The sequence below is a fragment of the Helicoverpa armigera genome, chromosome 2, assembly GCF_030705265.1.
Source record: "Helicoverpa armigera isolate CAAS_96S chromosome 2, ASM3070526v1, whole genome shotgun sequence".
Lineage (NCBI taxonomy): Eukaryota > Metazoa > Arthropoda > Insecta > Lepidoptera > Noctuidae > Helicoverpa > Helicoverpa armigera.
In genome coordinates, this window is record NC_087121.1 from 6,531,013 (window position 1) to 6,543,376 (window position 12,364).

The 12,364-nt window shown below is 39.4% G+C and overlaps 1 protein-coding gene across 2 annotated transcripts in view; it reads left to right on the top strand.

Annotated features, from left to right (window-relative positions):
* Positions 1-10,309, top strand: part of LOC110376109 (sodium-dependent nutrient amino acid transporter 1) — a 17,543-nt gene extending 7,234 nt beyond the window's left edge. The window contains exons 1-14 of one of the 2 annotated variants that reach the window (XM_049844085.2): positions 4,007-4,072; positions 4,158-4,298; positions 5,002-5,269; positions 5,549-5,765; positions 6,099-6,142; positions 6,488-6,635; positions 6,877-6,955; positions 7,336-7,439; positions 7,619-7,805; positions 8,034-8,210; positions 8,482-8,581; positions 8,772-8,951; positions 9,077-9,171; positions 9,842-10,309. In XM_049844085.2, the coding sequence (XP_049700042.1) occupies positions 4,022-4,072; positions 4,158-4,298; positions 5,002-5,269; positions 5,549-5,765; positions 6,099-6,142; positions 6,488-6,635; positions 6,877-6,955; positions 7,336-7,439; positions 7,619-7,805; positions 8,034-8,210; positions 8,482-8,581; positions 8,772-8,951; positions 9,077-9,171; positions 9,842-10,015 (1,965 nt within the window). In that variant the 5' untranslated portion in view covers positions 4,007-4,021 and the 3' untranslated portion in view covers positions 10,016-10,309. Of the gene's footprint in view, positions 1-4,006; positions 4,073-4,157; positions 4,299-5,001; positions 5,270-5,548; positions 5,766-6,098; positions 6,143-6,487; positions 6,636-6,876; positions 6,956-7,335; positions 7,440-7,618; positions 7,806-8,033; positions 8,211-8,481; positions 8,582-8,771; positions 8,952-9,076; positions 9,172-9,841 lie in introns of those variants that run through there. The other variant, XM_021334476.3, reaches the window with a different exon arrangement.
* Positions 10,310-12,364: the final 2,055 nt, after the last annotated feature.

Below are 12,364 nucleotides of genomic sequence, written 5' to 3' on the forward strand. Positions count from 1 at the left end.
AACTCGCCATCTGGCGCATCAAGCCAGCCAACTCCGACTCTTGGGGAGGCTGCTGCTTTGTGGGCTGTGGTTCTGGCAGCGTCTGTAATTGCAGATGAGGCAAACCCACCTCCCTTCTGAGGTGCTCACGACGAAAATTTGCCATTTCCGCCTTGAACTCCTCATGCTCCTTACGGAGCTCCGCCATTTGAGCAGCTAGTTTAGCATTTTGTGCCCGTAACAATGCTGCCTCTTCGTTTGTCGTACGGGTGAGGAGGGCCTCAGCACTCTCCTGTATCGAGGCTACAGCCTCTTTAAGTGCCTTTTTGCAGACGCCACTGAGTCCCTTTGAGACTTTCCCCACCCTTTGGATGGCCGCTACGGCGTCCATCATTCGTCTGTTGAGATCTGTGGCAGGCAGCTCTTCTGGTTCCACGATCACCTCTGAGGCGGCAGACAACGACTCCGAAAGCCGGTTGACCCTACCTCCTGCTACTCTTCTCGTAAGAGCAGCAATTTGCTGCTCGTCTTCCGCCTGCTTTTCGGCGGCTACTGCTGCCTTCTGAGCAGCCGCAGCCTCCCTTCGGGCCAGGCCAATACCAACATATTTGCCGGTTGTAGCTGGCCTACCCCTCTTTGTTTCCTTTTTGGCACCGGCTTTGGAGGCCGGCACCGATACTTCGCTCAGGGCCGAGTCCGATCCTGAGTCAGCGCCTGGTCTTGGGCGCTTAAGCTTGCGAGATGAGCTGATGCTCGTTGCGCTCGCCGTGCTCATGAGGCTTTCGTTGTCGGAGTCCGACAATATCCCCACGCTTTCTACTAGTACTCGAGGTACTTTTTCACCCTCACTACTACCTTTCCCTTTATGTTTTGGTTTTAAGAATTTTTCCATATTAAATCCCACGATCATGAGAGCATAAATACGTCCTTCCCGGCAGTGGCCTCATACCGGGCAAGCCTACATACTGTTGGGGGCGGCCGGCCCCAACAGGTGGGAGCGCTAACGACCGTGACCCCCACGGCCATTCATCCCCTCGCCGCGCTCCCGAAACTTGGGATTAGGTGGTTTTTTATCTTAGAGGTGTCCATCCTCTGGGCCGGGCGGTTAAGCCAAGCCCTCGACGGCGGCATTAGACATGCCTTCGTCTGCTGTCCGGCCATCCCGGCTCAGCAGACCCGCCGAACGGTTTGCTCTTCGATAAACGAGGAGACAAACGAGCGCCGCTTCGGTGCGCCTGCACCTCTGCGGGTGTGGCCGCATCCTTGCTAGGTCCACGAGCGTCGACTCTGCAAGAGCGGCCCCTCCCTGGGTCCCTCTTTGTCTGGCCTCTCCCCTGAACCTTTCCGGCATGAGTATCTCTACCGGCAGAGCTTCAGGATCATAGAGGCACGCAAGCCCCACCACGACGACAACGTGGAGACACCCTCGGTGGGGATGAATAAATGTACCTAGGCCGTAGTAGCATTAAACGTCACTTCACTTAGTTTAATACAATTGTTTATAATAAAAAAAAAAAAAAAAAAAACAATTACACATAAAATACGTTATCCATATTAGAATCATTTATTTTATTACCATATATCTTGCTATCTTAATCTCATAAATAATGACAAGGATTAGATTATGAATTATCTGAAGATATGAAATCATCGGCAATGTTTTTATGAATAATTAGATAACGCATTTATGATCATAGGACATCTGACACGTGGCAATATTTCGCTGCTTAACAACTAAATGGATCTGATTCAATTCGTTAAAAAAATCATCAGGTAACTCTAGTGTTCAAATATCGTGCTATATTTTTTCCTGCGCAGATTTTTTGCCAATTTTATAGATACGGAACCCCTCATGAACAAATCCTATTCGCTCTTGGCCGGTTTTTATTTCAGAAGGGAAACAGTACGAGTTTTGCACCGACTTTCCGCACTAAAAAATATCGAACTGATGGGCAATCGCTGTAGGGATTTTCCTTAAATGTTTTTTCACAGAAACCAATAAAATATCGTTAACATCGATAATATAATAATTGATATATATACTTAATTCCACGTAAGGAGTTATCTGTTTCCTTAGTTCATCTACAAAAGCATAAGTTTTAGCGTACTTTGCTTCTGAAATATAGTCTCTGGATCATTAGGATACGTATCAATACTTATACACCTTTTTTTGTTGTTGCTGGGCTAAAAATTCATCCCCTTCCCGTCGGGGGACGGGAGAGGGCTATGTGGGACTCCCCGGTAAAGACGTTCCCGGTATACCCACTAAAAAGGCCCAGCGGCACTCCAACCTCGCCTGAGTGGAAGGGTGTGGGAATCTATGGCGTCCAGTCCCCCATCGGCGGTTCCCGCCTTACGGCAAGCCCTTCATACCTCCCCCCAATGGGAAAGGTATCATATATACCTATGTCACAGAGAATTGGTTAAAATAGACATTCAATGAAACACCTAGCCGTTTTACTAAACAACGCCATTATTTTAACCGGACGGCTGCAACATCTACCTACATAGATACCAGTCCCATAGTGAAACATAATTAATCTAATGTACCAAATGTATGTGAACCAATAATTCATAGCTCAAAGTACTATCATTATATTGTAATTACTTTGTCCAATATAGAACGCGAACCAGCGGTAACTTACATTTGAAAAGCGAGGTCGCTGTTATCGTACTGTTTGGTAGTCAGCAAGATATAAAAACATGGAAATTATTCGTGTTATTAAAAGTTGTTCTTGAAATGCTGCATTGAATAGAATGAAATCAATGAGGTCGTGTTAATTAATTCAATTCAGTTTAGGTACTTCGATAGGTCCAATATCTGATTCAACGTCATACTTTTTATCTTCCAACATTCCTATCTTTGAATCATTAGTAAGCTAAACAGATCATTTTATTAGAATCATGTTCGTAATGATTACTTAATTTACAAATCGCCTATCGATTGGATTTTTTTTGTTGCTAGTGGTAACAAGCAAATAATATAATAATTAGCACTTAGCTGTGTCGCGTATCTATACGTTTGCACTAAAGCACACGTGAAGATACGAAATCGCTAGATTAAAACGTGTCAATAAATAATAAATAATCGAATGATTAAAGTTACTGACCTAACACCAGCTTTTTTCGTTAATTAGCAGTAACTGACGGCTGATTGACGCCCGATTCTATGGTGAGAGATTCAGAACCGATTCGACTGTAATGGCAAACTTACTGCATTTATCGAAATGCACTATTATCATTTAAGTACAACGTATTAATTAAGTAATCCTATCTTTGAAATTATGTCCTTAGGTATTTATACTTTTCACTAGCTGTTGCCCGCAACTTCGTCTGCGTGGGCAAGTTTCATACAAACTTTCATCCCCTATTTTATCCCCTTGGGGGTAGAATTGATCAAAATCCTTTCTTAGCGGATGCCTACGTCATAACATCTACCTGCATGCCAAATTTCAGCTCGATCCGTCCAGTGGTTTCAGCTGTGCGTTGATAGATCACTATGTCAGTCAGTCAGTCAGTCACCTTTGAGTTTTATATATTTAGATTTCACCTAATTTGCATGACTTTAAAAACAAATGATTGATAATTTTCTACGTCTAAAAGGACATTTTTGGTGCGAATGTTGTATTTTTTATAGAAACCTTTGAGGTTTTAACATTTACCTACAAAATGTAGATAGGGATAGAAGTTTCTAGAATGACAGTAGGCACCAAACTTTTGAGAACTATGGTCAGAAGTAATCTAATTGTGGGTTTTTGGCATGCTTGGCAATTTTCTTAAGCACTGTGTATCCAACAGACTTTACTTAATCCCCTTTTGTCCAATTTACACTTAGGCCGATCTTAAGTTGATGATAATACTCGTATATGTATATCTAAAGAAACATCGACTTATCAAATTCTATCAAACATGCGCAATTACATAGGTCCGGATAAATTCGCATAGTCCGCTTAGAATGCAATCAGAGATAATTTCAGATTACAAATAATTCATTATTATTTTATAATTTTCTATTGAGTACAGTGACAGTTGGGTGACAGCGATGAAGACAAATTTTTTACCGTCCTTTATTAGTTTTAAGTTTCTTTTTTATGTAAATATAGATTTATGTTTACGTTGAAAAAATTACCAGTTTGTGTAAATAACGAAAGTTAACGTTTATTCTTATGTGATTTCAGAGTGGCGAAAACAATGAAGGCTTCGACCTGTCGTCGGAGGATCCGGGGCAGGGCTCACGCGTGGGGGTCGGAGCACTGCCGATCCCGCCATTGACCGAGAAAGCCCCAGTTAATGGGGTCAGCGGAAACAATGAGAAAAAAGTGAGTGATGCGTAGCCAGTTCTTTTTGCGTTAAGAAACGGTTTATTAAGGTTTTAGAAGTCTTAAAACTACCACTGCCGATTTTTAGGGTTTGTATCGGTAATCAAACAATTAATAAAAAATCGCTAGTCTTTTTAAACACCTGCTGCTGATGATCATTATATGTATGAGAAAGACTATGAACATTATTGTGAAGTAAACATTGATTCGCGGCTAGGTTATGCCAGATTTTTAATTTTATTACTTACTCGAGACTTAGTCATTATCCTTCGCAAAACTGAAAAGTAACACGTTGGGATTGGTTTTTAACAACGTTTCCTTTGTTTACGTTGGAAGATAACAAATGAGTCCTACACATTTATTATCTTTATGCATTCTTTAGGATGACCAATAACAGGGTGAAGCACCTTACTCACGTAGACTAATAATAACATCAAAACAAACAATGTATTTAATAAGAGTCTAAGCAAAGTCTTTTAAACACAATTAAGATAAAAATAATCCACAGCTTAAACTGTAAACACCGATGAGAGAAGTTCCTAGTTAGGTACTAACAATAAAAACGGTCACCCCGGCAAATGTTAATTAGGTACTTAGTTAAGTACTACAATACTGTTTGTCTAATTAGGTATTAAGTGTTTAATATATTTTTATAGAACCTTTTTTCCTGATTTATGTACTTACTGTTACATATTATTTCCAGGTCGATCCTGAAACCGCCGTGCCCGAGCGCGCAGTGTGGGACAACCAGCTCGAGTTCCTCATGTCATGTATCGCCACGTCAGTCGGTCTCGGCAACGTGTGGCGGTTCCCCTTCATCGCCTACCAGAACGGAGGCGGCGCTTTTCTCATCCCCTACGTCATTGTACTGCTACTTATCGGAAAACCTATGTACTACCTCGAATGCGCCTTAGGACAGTTCAGTTCCAGGAATTCAGTTAAAGTCTGGTCTTTATCACCAGCCATGAAAGGTATGATCATCAAGTACATAGTATAAACAAAGTCGCTTTTCTGTCCCTATATCCCTTTGTATGCTTAAATCTTCAGAACTACGCAACCGATTTTCATGGGGTTTTTTTAATAGATAGAGTGATTGAAGAGGAAGGTTTATTTATTGTATAATAAAATATATTAAATACGTAGTGGGGCAATCTAGTTCGAAGCCGGGGCGAGTTCCTGGTTTTAAATAAAACAAAACACATTTTCGAAACTATGATTTATGTCATCTCATTGATCTTTCTTTATTCCAGGCACGGGGTATGCCACCGCTCTGGGTTGTGGGTACATCCTGTCGTACTACGTGTCAATCGTCGCGCTGTGCCTGTTCTACCTGGCTATGAGCTTCCAGGCCACTCTACCGTGGGGAATCTGTCAGCCCGAGTGGGATGATTGCGTACCGTCCGACCCCAGCCAAGAGGTTGGCGTAGTCACAGAAAACGCCACCAGCAGTGCTGAACTTTATTTCCTGTAATTATTTTCTTATTATTGATATATGGTATTTGGCACTGAAGTACACTACGTAATCCAGCTTTAACAATGTCAGTCCCATATATTTTTAGATAAGATAGCACTCGACATTTTGTATTGACTATCCTTTTCCTATACATCGAGTTATCAGATTATCGATCCCTTTGTTTCCCTATATATATATACTTGTTTATGTATCCACACTTCGATTTAGCGAAGATCCTTTGTAAATGTCATATTTCTTTGATATCCGAACTGCTACAGTTAAAATACTGTTTTCTGTATAAAACATGCGATTTACTTTGTTTTAAAGAAGATTTTTTTTGTTTCTAGAAAAACAGTTCTACAGCAAAAAGATGGTATCGAGGGTGGACTTGGTAAGTAAAATAATTATATGCTCGTAATGTACATCTCCTTTATTCGGTCCAAATTATTTCTCTTCTTCATTAAAATACCTTTACTTTTCTTTTTAAAGGTGCATGTATGTAAAAATGCGTCGAGATAAGAACGTATTGGCATGTAGTAGGTATATATACTAACTACCTACCCGCTTCCAGAGCTAATAAGACTATATAAAATAAAAAGCCTTTATCTTATTTTGTTGTGTAAGCAGTACCTACTACTGCTAAGTTTCATTAAAATTCGTCCTGTAGTATCTACGTGAAATAGGAAGAAACGTCCATACATAATACAAACATTATATATTATATTTCGTCCTTCAGGTCTCCCCGTATGGCACTTGGTGCTGTGCCTGGCAGGCGCTTGGTTCGTGATCTTCGTGATTGTCGCTCGTGGTGTCAAGAGCTCCGGCAAGGCCGCCTACTTCCTAGCTCTCTTCCCTTATGTCGTCATGATTGTTCTGCTCATCACGTAAGATATACTTTAATACACTTCCTTGAAAACTAATACTTACCACATCACCTACAGACACGTAAAGTGAAAAGGCGAATAAAAAAACGACATATCCTTTTAAACTTCACTTTTTTCAACACTAAATTGATGCATAATAGAAAACAATATATCAAGAAATTATTTTACATGACATTATACATTAGATGACACACAATAAATAATTGGAGTCCTGCTGAAATTTAACTTTGTTTAATTTCAGCACTGTGATCCTCCCTGGAGCGGGCGACGGTATTCTTTTCTTTTTGACTCCACAATGGGACAAACTTATTGAACTGGATGTAAGTACTTTTTGTCTAATTTTATTATTACAGATCGAACTGACTGCTTCGTTGGTCTAGTAGGGGTTCGATTAACGGGTTGGGCTGAAATCGCTTTGTGGGTTTTAGAAACTTTCATAAAGCAGCCCGGAGTCTGTAAATTGGCAGAATTACATCCCCGTGCCTCGGAAGGCACGTAACGCTAGCGTCCCCGAATAGTACTCTGCAGCAGTCATTGTTATAGTTTCACGTCAAAGGCCATCAGGCAGGCGGATTTGAGAAAACTCAGACACTGTTAGATGATTAAACCTGCACCTCACTCGCTAAAAAGAAGTAGGCAAAACGAACTGACAACATAAACAATCATAAATATAATATCTGTTCTTGTAAATCTTTCGCAGGTGTGGTATGCCGCCGTTACGCAAGTGTTCTTCTCTCTGTCCGTGTGCACCGGAGCTATTATTATGTTCTCCTCTTACAACGGCTTCAGACAAAATGTTTACAGGTAAGAATCATCACGTCTTCTTTTTGTTTATTTAATAATAACTTCACTGTTGGATAGGACATAAGCTGATTGTATTACGAATTTTAGATACCTTAGTACATAAAATCTTGTAAAACCTGAAACTTATTCACATGTCAGTCATAGCCACAGTATAAAACGAGATATTCGTTGTTTTTCAGAGATGCTATGATAGTAACGACGTTGGACACATTCACGAGCTTGCTGTCCGGAATCACCATTTTCGGTATTTTGGGTAACTTGGCGGTTGAGCTGAACCAGGAGGTTAAAGATGTGATCGGCTCTGCTGGTACCGGTCTCGCCTTCATCTCCTATCCTGATGCTATTTCGAAGACATTCTTGCCACAGGTCAGTTGTTCTAATGGTTTTTAGTTTTGTAGTTTTGCGTTACAATTTCTTCTTCCTTTATTTTTTTGGGATTAATCATCAAATGTGCCAGTGGGATAGTCATAATTTACTAAAACCTACCTTTGTTCCTTCTGGACCGTTTTAAAATATCTCTTTGTGCAGCGACAACAGGATCGGTCCCACATGACTTCTTACATTTAACCTACTAATTAACCTATTTGTTTATAGTTGTTCTCGGTGCTGTTCTTCCTGATGATGTCTGTGCTCGGCGTGGGGTCTGCGGTGGCGCTGCTGTCCACTATCAACACAGTCATGATGGACGCCTTCCCCCGCATTCGTACCGTCTTCATGTCTGCTTTCTGTTGCACCATCGGTTTCGCCGTCGGACTGATTTACGTCACACCTGTAAGTAAACTCTGTCAAGACTTTTCTGAATACTTTTCGGTCTCCATCTTAACTCTAAAGATGCCTAATAAAAATCTTACCACTTTTTTATAATACGAGTGCTGTTTTATATCGATTACCTATTCGAAAGTTGATAGTCGAGCAGTCTAATACTAAATGTATCATGTTGTAAAATATTGCAATTAAATTCTGATCAGGCGAAAAGTATACAACTAGCAGGTTTAACTTTTCTTTTTTTTCAACTAAGAGTTTAACTTGATTACTTTTCCAGGGAGGTCAATATATCCTAGAGTTGGTTGACTACTACGGTGGAACTTTCCTCATTCTCTTCTGTGCTATCGCTGAAATTATTGGAGTTGTCTGGATTTACGGTAAGGCCTACTTTATGGTTTTTCTTCTAATAATACTTCTAGAAGCAATTCTTTTATCCAACTATAGTTTTCTCCGTCATGTCTTCGAAATGTAAAAGAAGCTACGCTATAACAATCCACAAATAGGAACTTGTATCCCGGGACCTCAGTTCTTAATATTCAAACTAAGGCATGTAATTGAATTTTCCAGGTTTGGAGAACTTGTGCGTGGACATCGAGTTCATGTTGGGCATCAAGACTGGCTTCTACTGGAGATTCTGCTGGGGTCTCATCATGCCTGCTATGATGATCACCGTGTTTATCTACGCTTTCGCCTCTTATGAAGCTCTCTTGTTCGGTGGTTACTATACCTACCCAACAGCTGGATATGGTTAGTGGATAACTTTAATATTTTGTATTGCTTTAAATTCTTCAGTTACGTTTTTCTCATGTTTTTAGGTGGTTTGAATGGCTACGGCATAAACTAATGTATAAAACTTTTCTTTTTCTTTTCAGTGTCTGGATACATGATGCTTATAGTTGGTATTCTCTTCGTGCCGATTTCAATCTCGCTTACCATGTACAAGAACAAAACTGGAAACTTCATCCAAGTGAGTTATACCTTCAATATCAATATTGTGAACGTGTACTGTTGCCTGTTTAATAATGACCTCCATATAAAATGATTTAGCATATAAAAATAGATAGGATCATCAGTGGACCGCATAAAATAATACGATTATTTTAGTTTATCAAATTATATCTACATTTGGATGACGCAAAAAACGTGATGCAACTGCCTGTAATTGCTGGTTGTTAAATGGCGTCTTACAAGAAGTCCATGAAAATATTTTTACGTACCTTAGTACTTGCTACTTTTTATGCCTGATCTCTCTCCGGTCGTTTGGGATTACCGTCCCATTGGGCTATGAGTGTGAGGGAACAGAGAATGGTGAGAGAGAGTACAAAATGACTAGCGAAGATGACATAACGAAAAATCTCTTGAGAAACCAGCGTCACCAAACTTGGGGGACGAGGAATGTTACTGAACTCCGTGTTACGCTTTCTTTGGCACTCTGTGAGAAATCAAAAATCTTCGACGGACGCGTCAAATAACTGTTCACTCGAAATCGATCATTTAGAATTTAGATCATGCCCGTCACTCGTAATTGACTTGCAAGAAGGTGACTAACTGCCTTACGGCATCGCTCCTCATCTTTCTGTCGTGCTCGGTATTTTATTTATACTTTTCCTTTGAACATCTTTATATGATATTTGCAGACAATCAAGCAGGCGTTCAAGGCCAAGAGCTCATGGGGTCCTCGAGGGCCGAGCGAGTACAACGACTGGGTGCAGTTCAAGGCTGAAGCCAAGCAGCAGCGCGTCGCCATGCGCACGTCCTGGGCCCGACACATCTGGCTCAGCCTCACCGGCGGATACAGGAAACGACTATAAACTAGTCATTAGCTTTTAACACTAGAATACATTTATTCATAGACTTAATATAGTAATAGTATTTATAAAATAGCGTAATCGCTCCAAGTACCTTAAATTTACCTAAGCGTCAATTTCTTGTAAATTGTAAACTACTTAGGTTTGGAAAAGTATTGCCAAAATAATGTTATTTTAATAGTACTTAATTTATTAAAGTTGTACTTTTGTATTCAGGGTATTTATTAAGTTAATATCAATTATGTAAGTGTTGAAACTTTTTATATCAGTGAAAATACATTTTTATGAAAACAATAAGCCTTTTAAAAGCTCATAAAAACGTTAAACGCTTAAGTTAATAGGAACAACACAAATACGGACAATCCTTGCCATCTAGGTAATTGGTCACCTACATTATCAACGCTCACACAAACCTAACGACATGGCAAAAAATTGATACCTATCTACTTCTACATATTTCTGCAATCAGTTTAGAGCAATCAATTTTGATTAGTCGGCACGAAATCAGCTGTAAGCACTCGGTTTACGTACGCCTATATCTATTTCTTTAATAGAGCGTTCCATATATATTGGCAAGCAGATAGTTAGCACGCGCCGAGCATGCCCTTATCCCTTCGATAACTAATCAGAAAAGTGCCTAATTATTCGGACTTTGTACACTCGTCTGTTCTCAAGAAAGTAAACGAAACTAATACATACATAGATATATTATGTAGTTGAGTTACTGAGAGTTTGTTTGACCCTGGATTGTCGTACCTACAGTGTATGAAGCTTTTTAATTGAAATGGAAATTCAAAGGTCTTAAAATAAATAACACATTTTACACAAAATTCTACTGTGACTCTTATTAAGAAAAACAAAGTTTAAGACCTTTTGAAGTTATCAATTAGGTAACTCGACAAAAGGACTGCAATTTGTTGATAAGGTAAACTAATAAGTTAGCATGCCAAACCGGATCAAAGGTCACTTAATAATAATCAAGATGTCAGCTATCTGCAGACAAAAGTTTACCAAATAAAGTCTAGACGTTTTTGCGATAAGAAGTTTAATACATATAAGCTTTCGCCTTTCCATACTAGTGAAATACTATTTTGATTACTGTGTATGAAAATTGTTTTTTTTTTTATCACGATCACAATTTTTAAATAATTAATGGTAAAATCTACGTGACGCATAATCAAAGGAATTAATTTATGATTAGCACGTGTCGATAGAAATGGTGTTAATTAATCGTATAATCGATACGATTCAAATCACAAAATTATTCACGATAAGCGATAGAAATTATAATTTAATCTGCCATGACAAGCACTAATTACTACCGCTTAAACCATGCGCATTACGATAGCTTCCAGACATCCGTTATACTCATGCATTGTCAAGATTAAGTCGCTAAATATTATTCTGACGCCTGAAACTGCGATGCGATGCGAATTCGCATTTCGTTTTTATGGGCATGGGTAGGGCTGCCATCCGTCCGGGTTTCCCCGGATTTGTCCTCGTTTTGACCCCGTCCTGGGGACGTCCGGGCGGGTTTTCAAGAAGCGTCCGGGGAAAACCCGGACACTTTTCATGTAAGAAAGCAACTTACTGTATTTACGTATCTATCGGCATTATGATACAAAACACTAACTGCATTCAGTGTAAGAGTACCCGTCTGGGGAAAAAATGCGATTTACGTCAAATGTCCGGGTTTTTTTAATTTTTGTCCGGGTTTAGCGAAATTCGAGATGGCAGCCCTAAGCATGGGGCATGTTTATAATAATAAACTCAAAAGCTCTTAAAATTAGGATTTGCTCATTCTAAAATTATAAAAAAATATATCTTCTTCAGTTCTCGACCCATAATACTTCGATTAAAATAGTTTACATCAGAGTTCATAATCGTAATAAATGGATAGACCCAGAATTTTCTTTTTCTTTTACGGGTACCTATATCTACATATTTAACAATAACAGCAGTGCAATAATGCTATGTTAATAATAAATAATTATGTTATTGCAAGTTCAACTTTATGCGAATTGTTTGAAGTTGTTATTACAACGCACTGTAGTTAAAGCAATAAAAATTAACGACCGAAGTGGTCGGCTAGGACAAAGCAAATGGGCGCACGATTTTGAATATTGCGCTCATTTAGTGGGGACGTTTTTGAGCCGTTGAGTGTGCATTTTGGGTTTTTTGTATATCAATGTTCGCCCTTATAGTAGAAACCTATACTTAGTAGGAGTAAATTATGTTTCAAGTTATCTTCATCAAAAAACTGACACTTAGGTATCTCTTACATCGTCTACAGGCATGTAAAGTGCATTTAGTGCATGGCGCACTTGTTTTGAACTTAAGCCATAGATTTGA